This window comes from Notamacropus eugenii, chromosome 2 (genome assembly GCF_028372415.1).
Source record: "Notamacropus eugenii isolate mMacEug1 chromosome 2, mMacEug1.pri_v2, whole genome shotgun sequence".
NCBI lineage: Eukaryota > Metazoa > Chordata > Mammalia > Diprotodontia > Macropodidae > Notamacropus > Notamacropus eugenii.
The window spans coordinates 143,132,609-143,149,017 of NC_092873.1; the positions used below are offsets into that span (position 1 = coordinate 143,132,609).

At 37.9% G+C, this 16,409-nt stretch overlaps 1 protein-coding gene across 2 annotated transcripts in view; it reads right to left on the reverse strand.

Moving 5' to 3' along the window:
* Positions 1-1,212: 1,212 nt before the first annotated feature.
* Positions 1,213-16,409, reverse strand: part of SLC17A5 (solute carrier family 17 member 5) — a 64,684-nt gene continuing 49,487 nt past the window's right edge. For both annotated transcript variants that reach the window (XM_072642616.1, XM_072642619.1), the window contains 2 exons: positions 10,619-10,709; positions 1,213-2,966 (listed from right to left, as the gene is read on the reverse strand). In XM_072642616.1, coding sequence (XP_072498717.1) covers positions 2,829-2,966; positions 10,619-10,709 — 229 coding nt within the window. In that variant the 3' untranslated portion in view covers positions 1,213-2,828. The remainder of the gene's footprint in view (positions 2,967-10,618; positions 10,710-16,409) is intronic.

Here is a 16,409-nt window from a genome sequence, read left to right on the forward strand (position 1 = left end):
CTGAATCAACACCGTATCTTTGCTAAATATCCTTTCCATTCTATAGGTAAGCAAACTTCATTTGTTAAGTATTATATGATCCACCACTCTCATTTTGTTTCAATCCTGAGCCTAAACCACTGGACCAGTCTGAGACCAGAACAACAACTTTTCCCTAAGTAATAATAACCATAGAGATAGCTTGTTATTCTTGGTCTTGTACTGGTACAGTGGTTTAGGCTTAGGATTGACTCTAGCTATTTCAAAAATGTATGCCTTAGTTATGTCAGGAGGTGAAAGTTGTACAGATGGTTTAGTGAAAGTCTGTCACCCCAATCAGAAAGTTGGAAAAGGATATACCATCACCTTGTAGACACAAGGAGACAGTAAATGAATGGCTAGGCTTAAGCAATACAGTGGCCTAAAACAAAATACTTTGGACTTCAATTTACAGTCTCTCATGAAGTATACTGAAAAAGCAATTTGAAAAACTTTAGATATAATTGAAGCATAGAGTTCCATTGATTAAAAAAGAGTACAGTATATATATATAGACTAGGTCTTGACCCACAGTTTAAGAAGCGCTGAAAGTGTTGTGAGGAGAAAAAGTTTCAGAATCCCTGAACTAGGGTATACAGACGTATTTGAAAATATATAAGGGTTTGTGTATGAGCTTTTAAGGATCCCAATACTCTCCCTCAAACAAAAGTCCATCTTTTGATGTGGGAAGTCTGTAACACATCCATAGTGGAGGCCTTGATAAAAGCGGAGTAAATGGTGTTGTCAGTGACGTGACCAGAAAAAACGATGGACTAGTCATATACTAAGAGGGAGGAAGGTGCCTGATGAGTAGCTTATGCACTTCACTGTATCTGCCCCACCATGAGAACTACAAGGCTCCAGCATACCTATGGACCATGTATCAAGGGTCTGCTGAGGTGAATGGACAAGAATTCCACATGATGGGGAGGTGCAGATGGGTTGTGATCTGCTTCCTTGGAAGGAATACCCACATGGATGAAATCACAGATCTATTTTAGTATTAAAGGAGGATATAGAACAGTAAAAAATAATGTTATTTCAAGATAACTTTTGAAAGAAAAAATGTGCTTATTATATATCATTCCTTTTTAAAATGTGGATGGTACTAATTTTGAAAATGGAAAACATTTTAGTTCTTACAGATAGCTGAGAAACTATAAATCCTTCAAAAAGCTGTAAGAAAACAGAAAATTCACATTTAATCATCATTTTAATGACTTATAAAAAAGCAATACCAACATGACAAATTAAAACTATACAATAAATGTTGGACTGAACACAGTTTGAAATATAAATTATATAAAATTGCACCCAATAGGTAACAAAAAAGTTACCCTGGACAAGATAAATAGATAGGACTAATAGTTATAAAACATTAGCCAAGACCTAAATCAAATAAAGGTTCTTTAAAGCATGCTTTGAAATCACTGGCAGAAAATTTGGTGAAAATCCCTTTGTAAATCCCATTGAGGTTCAATCCCAGGGACCAGAAGCAGCAGGGACTATCCCTGGATGATTTGGGCCTATAAAGACCACTTTTACTTTGAATTGCAAACAGAAGCTCAAGTTAAGCCTAGTAGAGGAATGAGATGGGTTCTGTGCCTTTGCAGCAGCTCAAGAAGCAGGCACCTATATTTGGAACCAGAAGAAGCAGTGGCAGGGACAGCTGGTCCCAAGTGTGGTTTGTGGGATGATACAGGAATGATCAGAAGTCTAAATCTTTGTTGCAGATGATACAACACCTTGGGGTTTCACTTGCTGAGCAGGGTGAGCGGAAGTCACCTCAGACATACACAGAGATGCTGAGATTTCCCCCAGCCTTGGCTGCTCTGAAAGTGCAGTTAATAGTCAGTTAACAGCCCTGTAGTGAGAAATCTACCAGGAGCAATGGGAAGGAGCTATTACTGGCAAATCTTAGTCTGGGTGGCACCGGGTGGACTCCCTGCCCCAGGAGCTAGAGAAGAAATGTCTGGGTCAAAATGGTCTGTTGGTGAAAATGAAGCTGCCCCTGCCACAGCTACCTGGCCAAGAGTAACCTCCTCCCTTGTGATCTCTCCAGGAGCCAGCACAGGGTTTCACACACAGGGACCCTTTAATATGTTTTGAATTGAATTGAATTTCACCAACTGCAAGGCCAGATTCTATGGATGCTAGCAGCACCATGGAAACTGTAAAATTTAAGACTTGAGGATGAGGGAGAGTAGATTAAAAATAGCTCTGACTTAGAGAACATGTTGTGCTATCCTCACAATAACTCTATGAGGCAGGAAATGCAAGTACTGGGATCATTACAGATGAAGAAACTAAGGCTCAGACAGGTTATGTGACTTACCTGAAGTCACAAACGCTAGTGTGTGGCAAAGCTGGGCTTGAACTAGGTGGCAGGTGTTCATGAAAGAACTTTAGATGAGAACAAATCCTTACCAATACCTGAGAATCTCCATTCGGCTTGTGGAAAGGTATAGGGTTGGCTTTAGCTTATTCTCCTAAGTGTATAGTTCTCTAAAAATAAATTGCACTCTTAGTTTATGTGTTGTGACTTTTAGTCAATATGCCAATCCTGAACTATGCATCATTATTTTCTTATAGCTGTGTATATGAAACTAAATTACAACTTCTAGCATAGCTTTTCCCACTATAAATGATTAAAAATATTAAATTTCACAAAAATCAAGTAGTGACATTTCATAATTTCAAACCTTAAAATTATATAAGTACATTTTTTGGCGGAATTTTTAAGCATTCAAATATCAAAGGCACTTTTAGGTTACATGATGATAAAAATGAATGGTTTTTTCCATTCTCTTTTAGTTTGGATGCCTGTGATAATTATTTAGAGCCCAGTCCTGAACTTCACCCCTGGAGAAAGCTGTGAAGAAAAGTGCTCCAAATACATTAATACCGGCAGCAATACAGAACACCATCTGCCATTCTTCCACTGAGTTCTGTAAAGAAGAAAAAAAGGAATTCAAAACACTGATATAACTGCATTGTCTAGAATCAAGTACTGCTAGTAGGGAGCTGATTTCTGAGCTGGGGTGGAGAGAGGGGGAAGGATGGTGGCAAGTAATTGCAAGACATCAAACTATAAAATTTCAAGTGATTACTTTCTGAGACCTTCTTCTGATTGAGTTATAAGGAAATGACTCAAAAGGCTGAGCAAAAAAAAGAGGCAGGGTGCTTTAAATAGTTAAGTCCTGGGGAGTTGGGGAGGGGAGGAGAATTCCGGCCCTGGAGGGCTTTGTGGAAGAGAACTCTGGAAGGCAGGTTGGGGGAGGGGAATGAAGGACATGAATAAGCTTTCAAAGACTTTCTCAAAGTCCTAACACATGCACCAGTATTGGCTTTGGCAGATCCCAACCAGCCTTCTGTCCTGCATGGAAATGCCAGCCTGGAACGCTTAGAAGCAGTCCGGTACCAAGAGAGTTATGGCCACCAGAAACTAGTTATATGTGCGCACAGAGGACTGAACAACATCCACAAACTGTAACGTGGCTTTGAAGTCCAAAGACCATGTAAAGAGAGGAGCTGAGAGTGTAAGCAGACAACAATCTACTGAGAGTCTGACTCGTGCCAAGCCAGAAGCAGCTGGCCAGGGTCGGGCAGCAGGGTTAGCCAACTATAGTTCAGCAAACACTGCTAGACAGGAAAGACTAATGTGTATGCAGATGTTCTGTCCACAAAACACTGAAACTAGAGTGATATCTGAGGAAGGAGTGAAGTCTATGTCCTTACCGAGACTGGGCAGTGTGGGAAGGATTGACACTCAGGAGGCTTAGTACCAAGCAATGACGGTGGAGCTGAAGAGCTAGAGACTTGTACAGATAGCATCCCAGCTGCGGATGGGAATTTCATGTCACTGAACTCATTTTCTCTGCCTTAGTTGTGTGTAGGTGACTGGCAGGAAAAGGATTCAAGTTCCAGTTTCCCGAAGCCACTCTGCTATTGAGACAGTGTCAAAAGTTGAGGTTGTGGCTATCACTGATGCCATGTATAATGCCAGGCAGCAGTGAGTGCTGCCCAGGGCGTAATGTGCTCTGGCCATGAAAGCCTTACATGCTGACCTTGTTTACGTGAGTCAAGATAGGGGAACATATGTTCTGAGGAGACATGATTCTCTAGACAAGATGATGGAGGCAGTAAGAAACATATTTTATTGGTGCGGACCTCACTACGAGTAAGATTTGTGCTCATTATGTGCAAAGAAAAGTACTTTCAATTTTTCCTTCCATATTTGGGGGATATAAATGCTAGCAAACTCTCTGAACTTTTCTGCATTGTCCTATCTCTGTTAGGGGATAATGAGAACATAAAAAGGCACACGTGCGCATAACAAAACCAGGAGTCAGAAATTTTCCACTGTGGATTAATTATTGTGGAGAAAGTATTATTTAGAGTATGGTCTTCCTACAAAGATCCATTTGGACCAGTGCTAGGCACATACCCCAAGGTGGTCATTGCTAAAAACAAAAGTTCCACATATAACATAATTTATAGCAGAACTTTTTGTGGTAGTAAAGAACTGGAAAAAAAAGCAGATGCCCATAAATTGAGGAATGGCTAAGCTAATTGTGGTTCATGAGTATAATGAAATATTATTATAATTTAAGAAGTTACAAAAATGATTAATACAGAGAAGCATGAAAAGATGACCTGATACAAAATGAAAGAGTCAGGAAAAAAACCCATTCACGATGGTTACAACAGTGTAAATGGAAACATCAACCACTATAAAACGACTGAAGCTAAATGTAAAATGACAAAGCATAAGCTTGGCTTCAAAGGCACCTCTTCCCTCTTCTTTGCAGAAGGTGAGGCCCAGGGGATGTGGAGCATTACATATAACATGAGACTCTTTGGATGTGCTGATCACTTTGGCTGATTTTCTTTCTTCTTACCTTTTTAAAAAAAATATTCTTTGTTATAAGGAATAGGCCTCTGGAAGGGAGAAAGGAAAGGGACTCAGGGAGAAATCACAAATCTCTCTTTTTTTAAAGTTTAGTAGTCCAAACTCTCTTAAATTTTTTGATAATTTGTCCAATTTGAACAACATTTTTTCTCCCTGAATTTAATCATTTAAGTTCAGTCAGAACTGAATAAGCAATAAGGAGAAAAAGTAATGAAAAGAGGAGGGAATTAGGGCAATCAGGGTGAGCTTAAATAGAAAAATGTGAACAGGACAAAAGAAAAAGACACTATTGTATTTTGTTAAAAAAGAAATCTTAAAAAGTTCATCTTAAATGTGTTGGGAGTGAGTAATCAGGGAGGCAGGTGTGGTGCCATGGCACTAGAAGAAGTGGGAATAGGTCAATGATTATGTATTATACCAGAATAATATGTTTAAGGCAGCTTCTCAGAATTCCTAAGACAAAGCTGCTCTGTTTAACCTACAGCACAAAATAATACTTCAGTGTTACTTTGAGGCAATGGGTGGCTTACAAGCCAGTCAATTCATCAATTGTACTGTAATTCCCACACAGCTCTCAGTTCTGAGGATGAAAATTCTACTTGTGATCTTAAAATGTTTTGTTTTATAACAGAATAACTGTCCCATAAACGCATTTTAGATCCCAATGATATACTTTTAAAAAAAGATTCAACAAAATAAAAAAAAATTTCACTACATTCAAAGTCACATGCTAGGTACCAGTGATACCGAGATGAGGAACAACGCAGTCTCCGTCTCCAAGGAGATTATAATGTAAGGAGGGGGACAAAATATGCGAACAACAAGCAGATATTAGGTACAGTGTGATGAGGATAAACAAGGGTTACAGATAGAATCCTGTAAGGAATCTGAAGGAGAATTCTACTTCAACTGGGAGTGGGTGAGAAGGTAGTGAAGGCTTCAGGAAGGCTTTAAGAACTTGGAAGGAAGAAAATAATTTCAACAGGCAGAGATAAGAGAAAGGCGTGTTCTAGGTACAGGGGAAAGACCTTGGTCAATGTGCAGCTGTGCAAAAGTGCAAAACGAACTAGGGGAATGATACCAGTCTTGTCTATGAAGTGGGGAGAAAAAGGAATTAGAGCTAGATTGTGGAGGGCCTTAAATACTAAGCTAAAGAATTTGTCTTTTATTTTGTAAGTAATAGGAAGCCACTGTAAGTTTTTGAGCAAGATACTGTCAGGGTCAGACTCATGTAAGTGGAAGATGATTTTGGGAAAAGATGCATGTCAAGACAATCAAAATACTAGGCATAAAAAAGCTATAACTGCTCTTTTTGTGGTGCATAGGACAGTTTGAGACCTAGCAGTCCTGGCTCAAAGTCAACCAGAAAACTCCTTGTTACCACAGGGGTAGAAATGTGCTTCACTGTCTGGAGGAATATTTTGTAATTTTTATCCTTTGCTATCTCTTTTCAGTAAATATTTGTAAAAAGTTGTAAATTGTCATTGCAAAATTACAATTGTAAATTAAATTACAATTGTAAAATTACAATTTGTTATTGTAAAAAAAATTGATATCAATTGGTTAATTGAGTTTTTGGGGAAACACACTTGCTGGAAGGGTGTAAGCAATAGAATTAGAACTCAGTTCATCCCCTAGAACCTAGAACCATGAGGGGAGTAGATGTAGTTAGTAACCTCTGGAGATTCAACCTCAAAGCTACTGGTATTAAGATTGTCAGAGAGGGAGAAGGGGGGCAGCGCTGCAGAGATTTAACACCACCAATAACAAATAAAAGTAAAAATGAAAATGCTTTAAGTTCTTATCTTGGCATATCTGAGGAGAGAGTGATAACATCTGTTATCGAAGTTCATACCTTAACTTGGAAGTTCTTAAGCAAATTTTAAAATATATTTTTTTTTCTCAAATGGCAAATGAAAAATGGAAATGCAGGAACTATTTAATCATGGTGTTGGCTAAATATCAGGTGTATGAAAATTACACATTGTGTTGTAAAAGACAATTTATCTTAAGTGTACAGATATGCTCCTATTTAATCTTCTGAAATGACTTAAATCACTTAAAACGAGAAGGCGGTATAGTGTAGGAGGGATGTTTCACATTCTCCAACCTTATCTAATGTAACTGACAAGACGCTCTTCTCTAAACACCTTTATCAGATCAGCAGGCCTCTGACAGACTAAATCAATCAAATGTATAAACTAGGTGCCAATAATCTGTTGACCCCTCTATCGAATCAATCAAAAAATATAAAGTAGGTGACAGAAACAAGGTGCTTGAGTCACTGGATGAAATCAGATGATGAAGTGTACTGAGATTGGTTAGAAGAATTAGACACACTTCTGGGCCGGGAAGGTTCCTCAAGAAAAAGCAGTATAGCAACTGCTTCCAGCATGAAGCTTTGAGGAACCAGGCCCTTATAACCCAAAGCAGCAAAGGGGTTGAGAGCAAGCCCAGTGATTTAATATAGATCACTAGGATTGTTCCCACATGTTTTATACTTTTGATTGATTAACTGATTCTGCAACTCAAAGAGGTGTTCTTTCCTGCTAAGAGTTTAAGGGGATAAAAGCATCTTTTTAATTACATTAATTGGAACTGATGGGTGTCAAACACTCTTCTTAACAATAGTACTACTGAAAGAATGAAGGATTGGAGTCAGATGACAGGTTAAAATATAAGCTTACTGAACTTTATTTAGTTTACCACTGGTGTGACCTTGGATAAGTCAATTAACCTCAGCTCCCCATCTCTGATTTTTAAAAACAGAGGTATATGTGTGTGGGTAATATAGATGTGAAATGTTGCATGAATTTTCAGATGAAGTTGCTGTATTATTAATTCTATTAAATTATTTTACTTTGACACAAGAAACCTCTCACAGAGAGGGGATAATCTAGAAATGTTTATAATATAAAACCAAAACAAATCAATAAAACTTTAAAACTGTCTGTCTCTGCCTTTGCTCATGTCCTCTCCTATCTTTGGAATGTCCTTCCTAACTCTTTACCTGATGAATTCCTAGTCATACTTCAAAGTCCAATTCAAATATGGCCTTTTTCACGAAGCTCTTCTGGACCTTCCTGGTAGCTAATGACCTTCTCTCATTTTGTTTTTTTTAATTTTTATTTTTTAATGTTTAACAATCACTGCCATACAATTGCGATTTTATCCCCCCCCACCTACCCCCCACTCCCCCCTTCCCTCCCCACGACCGCATACAATTCTGTATAGATTCTACATATACTTTCCTATTGAGTATATTTTCACTATAGTCATGCTATGTAGTCAGACTAAGATAAATGAAAGAAATCGTATAACAAATCAGAACATGATACACAAACACATACACATACACAAACATGATCTGCTACATTATGTGAGTGACTTCCATATTTCTCTCTCTGAGTGTGGAAGGCATTTTGCCTTGAGATCCACCATTGGGATTTTTTTTTTTTTTTGGTAAGAAGTTTTTGTGTTATTACAAAAATCTAAGTCTACCAGAAAAAACTCTCACACACTGTGGTTGTTGCTGTGCATAAAGTTCTCTTGGTTCTGCTCCTTTCACTCAGCATCAGGTCATATAAGTCCTTCCAGGCCTCTCTGAAGTCTTCTTGTTCATCATTTCTTATGGCACAATAGTACTCCATTACATTCATATACCATAATTTATTCAGCCATTCCCCAATTGATGGACATCCCCTTGACTTCCAGTTTTTGGCAACTACATAGAGTGCTGCTATAAATACTTTTGTACATGTGGGACCCTTTCCCATTTTTATGATCTCTTGGGGATACAGTCCTAGTAGCGATATTGCTGGGTCAAAGGGTATGCACATTTTTGTAGCCCTTTGGGCATAGTTCCAAATTGCTCTCCAGAATGGTTGGATGCGCTCGCAGCTCCACCAACAATGAATTAGTGTTCCAACTCTCCCACATCCTCTCCAGCATTTATCATTTTCTTGTTCTGTCATGTTTGCCAATCTTATAGGTGTGATGTGGTACCTCAGAGTTGTTTTGATTTGCATCTCTCTAACCAATAGTGATTTAGAGCATTTTTTCATATGATTATAGATAGCTTTAATTTCTTCCTCTGAAAATTGCCTGTTCATATCCTTTGACCATTTATCAATTGGGGAATGACTTGTATGATTATACATTTGGGTCAGTTCTCTATATATTCTAGAAATGAGGCCTTTATCCCCGAGCTTAGCTGTAAAAATTCTTTCCCAATTTACTACATCCCTCCAGATTTTGGTTGCATTGGGTTTGGTTGTGCAAAAACTTCTCAGTTTAATGTAATCAAAGTTATCCATTCTGTATTTCATAATGCTTTCTATCTCTCTTAGTAAAGAATTCTTCCCTTCTCCATAGATCTGATAAATACACTATTCCTTGCTTCTCCAGTTTATTCATGGTATCAATCTTTATACCTAAATCATGTACCCATTTGGACTTAATTCTTGTGTACGGTGTCAGGTATGGGTCTATGCCTAATTTCCGCCACACTGTTATCCAGTTTTCCCAGCAATTTTTGTCAAACAATGAGTTCTTATCCCAGAAGCTGGGGTGCTTGGGTTTATCAAACAGAAGGTTGCTATATTCCTTGCCTACTGCATCTTGAGTGCCAAGTCTATTCCACTTGTCTACCTCTCTGTTTCTTAGCCAATACCAAGTGGTTTTGATAATTGCTGCTTTATAGTAGAGTTTGAGGTCTGGTAGCGCTAGGCCACCTTCCCGAGCATTTCTTTTCATTAGTCCCTTTGATGTTCTGGACCTTTTGTTTTTCCAAATGAACTTTGATATTATTTTATCCAGCTCTAGAAAGTAATTGTCTGATAGTTTAATTGGTATGGCACTAAATAAGTACATTAATTTGGGTAGAATTGTCATTTTTATTATATTAGCACGGCCTACCCATGAGCAACTAATGTTTTTCCACTTACTTAAATCTGACTTTATTTGTGCAAAAAGTGTCTTGTAATTGTGTTCATATAATCCCTGGGTTTGTTTTGGCAGGTAGACTCCTAAGTATTTTATACTGTCTACCCTAGCTTTAAATGGGATTTCTCTTTCTATCTCTTGCTGTTGGACTTTGTTGCTAATATATAGGAATGCAGAAGATTTGTGTGGGTGTATTTTGTACCCTGCAACTTTGCCAAAGTTGTTTATTAATTCTAGTAATTTTTTACTTGAATCTCTGGGATTCTCTAGGTAAATCATCATATCATCTGCAAAGAGTGATAACTTAGCTTCTCTCATAAGGCAAATTTTGTTTTGCAATTTTCTAATGCACTTATGTATCACTTTATAGTTATATGCTTATGTGTCATATCCCCTAGCAGACTATGAGTTCCACAAAGGCTGGGATTGTATCTTATCTAAGTTCTATATCTTGCATAGTACCCTTCGCCCTGAAGGTGTTTAATAAACACTGGTCGAACGCTGACTAATAGAAATAAATCGGGTGTCACAAATGTCACACAAATGTAACTGTATGGGGGCTTTCAGGTAAAAAGTCTTTACTGAACCTACTACTTACATAAAAAGCAGTTAAAGCATAAATGTACAATAAAAACGAATTTCTTAAGCAACAATATTGAAGAATGCACTCAGACTACACTGTAATTACAATATATTCAACTTTGAACTGCTTGTCATATTTTATGTAACAAAATATTTACTTACGTTAGGTGTTAGACTTTTAGCAATGACTGGTCCGATCATTCCTGGAATAGTACCAAATGAGTTTGTGATGCCCAGGAGGATACCAGCATATCTGTATAAACAATTCCCACAGCAGCTTATTAGTTGATGATAACACTTTACGTATCATTCTGCTTTTTTGTCATAGCGATCCTACCATGAACTATCATCTTATTAAATCATGAATATGAGATACTTTACTGACTGAGATAATATGGCAGGAAACATGGGTGTAGGGAGTAGGATTGAATATTTAGGTGAAACATTCATTTCTATTTTTATAGTCAACAGCATTAAAATTAATTTATTAATTTATTAATACCATTTAAAAATTCATTTTTTATTAATTTAATATCATTTTAAAAAATCACGTTTGCCAACTGTATCCCCTTTCCTTTCTCCTTCCAGAGAGCCATCTTATAATGAAGAACAGGAAAGACAAGTTCATCAAAACCAAGCAACAAAGCCAATTAATATTCTAATATAATTTGAGAAAACTTTGCTATAAAAGGACAGGTAGGTGGCGCAGTAGATAAAGTGCCTGGCCTGGAGTCAGGAACAACCTGAGTGTAAATCAGGCTTCAGATATTTATTAGCTGTGTGACCCTGGGCAAGTCACTTCACCCTGTCTGCCTCAAGTTTCCTCCTCTGTAAAATGAGCTGGAGAAAGAAATGGCAAACAACTTCAGCAGCTTTGCCAAGAAAACCCTAAGTGGGGTCAACAAAGAGTCAGACACAACTGAAAAATAACTAAACAGCAAAAATGCATTTAAAATGATACTTTTAAAACAAGACTCAAAGTGCTCAGGGGTGGAGTGGATAGAGTGGATTAGTCAGTAAGATCTAGGTTCACGTCCCTGTCTCTGTCACTTGTTAACTGCATGACTGGTCAAGTAGTCCAAACTCTTGGCATCTCAAGCAACTTCCTGTGATTTTGCTTCTAAGTCACAATCTACATTAAAGAGATTCTCCCTAGCATTCCTCTGAGGTTACTAAACACAATTTTCTTATATATTAGTCATTATTAGGATGTTGGTTTGGGCATTTAATGAAATTGTTATTTTGGTTATTAATAATAAATATTTTGTCCCTGTCCTAGGCAAAAACTCATAATGGCTCTCCTATAGCATCTACTCTAAACTGTATGGCTTTCGAAGATCTTCATACCCTGAATTCATTTCTTCTATCCAATCGCCCTTCCTGTTATTCTCTAAGTGCCTCAGCTCTGTTCAAGCAAGTACCCTGAAATACACCATACTCATTTCAACCATGGTACTGCTTCTGTCCTGCCTGGACTCCCCCCACACCTTCCTTTCTGCTTATCTACATCCTAACTATCCTTCAAGCCCCCAGTCACTGCCCTTCTCAGGGGAGTAAGTCTTTTCCAATCACAGCACTTGACAGTGATTTTTCTCTTCTCTGAATTCTCATACTGCACTGAGAGTCCATTGCACACAGCACTCGAGTCTTGTTATTTTTTATTGTTCACTTATTTCGGCTACTATGAGCAACCCAAGATATTTTGCCCACCTCTAGTCTCCCCCTGAAACTCTGGGACCCTTTGGAGGAATATTTAAGGTTTGTCTAAGCATACTTTTACTTGCCATTCCATTAAGAAATTAGGAAAGCAAATTTAGTCTTCTTTTGGAGGAAAGGGCTCGGGAGGGGCACAGTGCTGTAAATATCACTAGATAAGCGATGGAAGATTTGATTTTAATTTATTACAGATGTCGAGGTGCACTGGACTTAACATTTCTTTGAAAAAGTATAAGCATCGATGCATTATGGCTGGTAAGAAAACCTGATAATTTGATGTACTACTATTTTTATAGCTGTCACTTAAAAGTATACTAATATAGGAATTCATTAGGCAATTGGGAAATATTATGATGCTGCAAGGGAAAGGAAGGAAAAAAACCTCCCCAGTATGAGTAAGCAAACAAATCATACTTTGTTTTTCTGGCATGACATTTTCAGCTGGGAGGGGGGTGGAGAAAAGATTTCTTAGTTTTGAAAACTATGTTTAAGTAAGATGCTAGGTGCTTTAAAAGCACAGAAATGAACAAACTATATAAATTCCCTGTGATTCAATGTCTAGTAAGCTAGGGAATTTTAATTAACATTTTGCCAATATTGTCGTATTTTGCTGGTTTTCTTTCCATTCCTTGTCACTTCATTTCCTTGTTGACTGATGTCTATTAGTAATGTATAAAATGACCATCTGTCTTGATAATAGCATGCTGACCTTCTTTTCCTCTTCCACTAAAGATAGGTGGGTATGTATCATAACGATGGTAAAAAACAAAACCCCAAAAAACAACCCAGGTGTAATGATTCAGATTTAGGATCAGTAAAGATAGCACTCTCTTTTAAAACTATTTTCCTCTTTTAATTTTAGTCATTATTATTATTTTTTGCTGATCTAACAGGTATTCGGTCAGCCAGTCAAGAAACATTTATTAAATGGCTACTATGTGTCAGCACTATCCTAAGCACTAAAGATACAAAGAATGAGAAAAGGGAGTCTCAAGGAGCTCACACATTGAAGAAGATAATATGCAAACGACTATACACAAACAAATCATATACAGGATAAAAAGAAGATAATCAACAGAAAGAAGGCACTAGAATTAAGGGGTTTGGGGAAAGGCTTCCTGTAGAAGATGGGATTTTTTGCTAGAATTTAAAGAAAGTCAAGATAGTGAGAAGGTAGAGATGAGAAGGGAGAGAATTCCAGGCATGGCGGGGTGGGGGCAGCCTGGGAAATTGTAAGTCTAGAGGTATAGTGTCCTGTGTTGCCAGATTGCAGGCTACTGCAACTGTCCATTGGTGAGATGAGGGCCTGTGCCACGGTGCTGGCAGTGTCAGGGGAAAGAAGGAGGCCTACAGAAGAGATGTTACAAAGGTAAAATCGACAGGACTTGGCAACAGATTGGATGTGGGGGAGTAAGAGAGCGAGGAGTTGTGAACCTGGGTGACTGGGAGGATGGCAGAGGGGAAAGGTAATGAGCTCAGTTTTGCATATATTGAGGTTAAGATGTCCATGGGATATCCAGTTAGAGAAATCTAATAGGTAGTTGGATATATGAGTCCTCAGGGTCAGCACAAAAGGTGAGAGCTGGATAAGTAGCTCTGAGAATCATCAATTTTGAGATAATTGAATCCATGGGAATTGGTGAGAGAACCAGAATAGAGTAGTGTGACAAAAACCTAGAGGGAAAAGCACTGGGGGAAAAAAAAAGATGTTCATTAATCGGGAAGTGGTACAAACTGTGGTACATCTGTGTAATAGAATATTACTATGCTTCAAGAAATAACCAATATGGAGAAGGATGGAAAGAAACGAATTTATGCAAGAGTTAAAAAAGCAGTCAAGAAAATAATATATATGATGACTGAAACAATGTTAACAGAAAGAAGGAGCACCTTAAAAATGGAAAGTGATCATGACAAAATTACAAGCATTACAAGGTTATGAAGAACAAATAATTGCAGGGCCCCAAAGAAAAGATAAAAGAAAACACCTTTCCCCTATTCCTGCATGAAAGTGGGAGGCCCTTGGATGTGGATCTTGCATGTATTTACAATGTATTGATTGACTCTCCTGTCTCTTCCTTTTTTTTTTTCCTTTAAAAAATAATCCTTCTTATACAGAATGACTAGAGGAAGGTGGGGGTAGGGAAAGGGGGAAATTTAGGTAATGCTAAAAAAAGCAATAAAAATCTGTTTAAAAATATATAGTTCACTATTTCTACCCCCATGGAACTTAGAATTTTGTAGAGCTAAATGAAAAATTTTAAGTTCAGGGAAGAGGTCTAGACAGTTCAACTTAAATCTATTTTCAGGCAGGGCAGTCTATCCTTTCTTGTTCCATACTTGTCCAGAGCAATATCTCACTTAAAATTATAGGTTTTATTTACTTACATGCTCTCTGTTCAGAATTTTCTTCTCTAGCCTAAATAATTTGAATTATTTTGGTAAGCTTGACAAACTATTTTCATAAGTTCTGAAAGAAACCAAACAAGTTCACTTAAGTTTGAAGACGTGGGGAAGGAAAAATCTAGCAAAACGGCTGGACTGGATCCAGGTGTTAACATTTGATAATCTTATAGTTTTCTATATTCAAAACATCTAAGGTGTGATAATGAAACTATGGGGCACAGATTCTTTCTTCTCAGCACTCTAGTTTTTAGTGTGTCTTAAATAAACCAAGCTGGCAGCGCAGATTTTTTTTTTAAACACAGTTAACATTTTGGCAGTAGGTGGACACTGACTGTAACGCTGCCAGAAGTTACAAAAGCCTGCTACTAAGTGCAAGCGTATGCTGTGAAATTCTCAATGTCAGCGCCCAGAAGCTCGACTGAGTATTTATATTTTGGTTGGCCTAGAAGTGCAATGAAAGCATGATGCACTGCTGTGGTAGATAATGGATTATGAGGACTTCTGTGGGATTTTTGCTTCCATTTTGTGGTATAAAAGTTGGAAAAACTTCTCTAAGATTCCCTTCAAGCTGGTCAACAAATTAGTCATTTCAACAGCCTTAGAACAAATACAGTACAATCTTTATTATCTAAAGGTATATGTATTTAGCTGTTATTTCCAAAGATTTGGAAATACATTTTTTCTTCCTCTTTCTAGTCAAAGGAACTAGTTTTTTAAAAAAGTTCTAAATTTAATAGAAACACAATTTTAACCCTAAGAAAGCTATACTTAAATGTTTCGAAAGACAAGTCTTCATTGATGTACGTGCTCTCCTTCACTAACATTAGTTTCAACCACTTTAAGCCTTAGCAGACAGTATTCCTGAGTTATTGTCTGGTTGTGTCCAACTCTTCATGACCCCATTTCTTGATAAAGATACTGGAATGGTTTGCCATTTCCTTCTCCAGATCATCTTACAGATGACGAAACTGAGGCAAACAGGGTTAGGTGACTTGTCCAGGGTCACACAGCTATTAAGTGTCTGAAGCTGGATTTGAACTCAGGTCTTCCTGTCTCCAGGTCTGGTACTTTACTTTATCCATTGTGCCACCTACCTGTCCCATTCAAAAGTAGCTATGACCAAAAAAGATTCATCCCTTGGAGGCCAGCCTCTATGCCCATTATGACCGCTGTGGCATAATTCTATAATGTCTGGTTTGCATAATCCTGTCTCTGATGTACATAGAGTGTGTTTGTTACACAGGAGTTTTGTAACTGAAAATGCTATCGACTTGGCTTCGTCTTTCAGAGTAAAAAGATGTCAGAAAATGGGTTGAAACATACAGCTAGTCATACCTATACTGAGAAGCTGAGGCCTTTTCTCCCAAATAGTAAGATTCTGAAATTTATCATCATCATCATCATCAATAAACATCTATAAAACGCTTATTACTACTGTGTGTTAGGCCCTATGCTAAACTCTGAGAATACAAAGTAAAGCAAAAATGCAGTCTCTGCTCTCAAAGAACTGTGAACCTACAAGGTCCATAGAGTACAGATGGAAGGTAATCTTTGAGGGAAAGCACTGAGCTTAGCTTTGAAAGAAGTCAAGGAAGCAAAGAGGGAGTACCTTCCAGGCATGGGGGACACCAGTGCAGGCGCAGAGAGTTAAGAGATGCAGTGTTGTGTGTGAGGAGGAGCAAAGAATGAGGCAGGATCATGGAGTGCCTGGAGAAGAGTGAAGTGGAAGAAGACTAGAAGGGCAGGAACAGGGCCAGGTGGTGAAGGGATTTAAAAGCCAAACAGGATTTGTTAGCTCATATTATTATTTGTACAGTGGTACTCAATATGC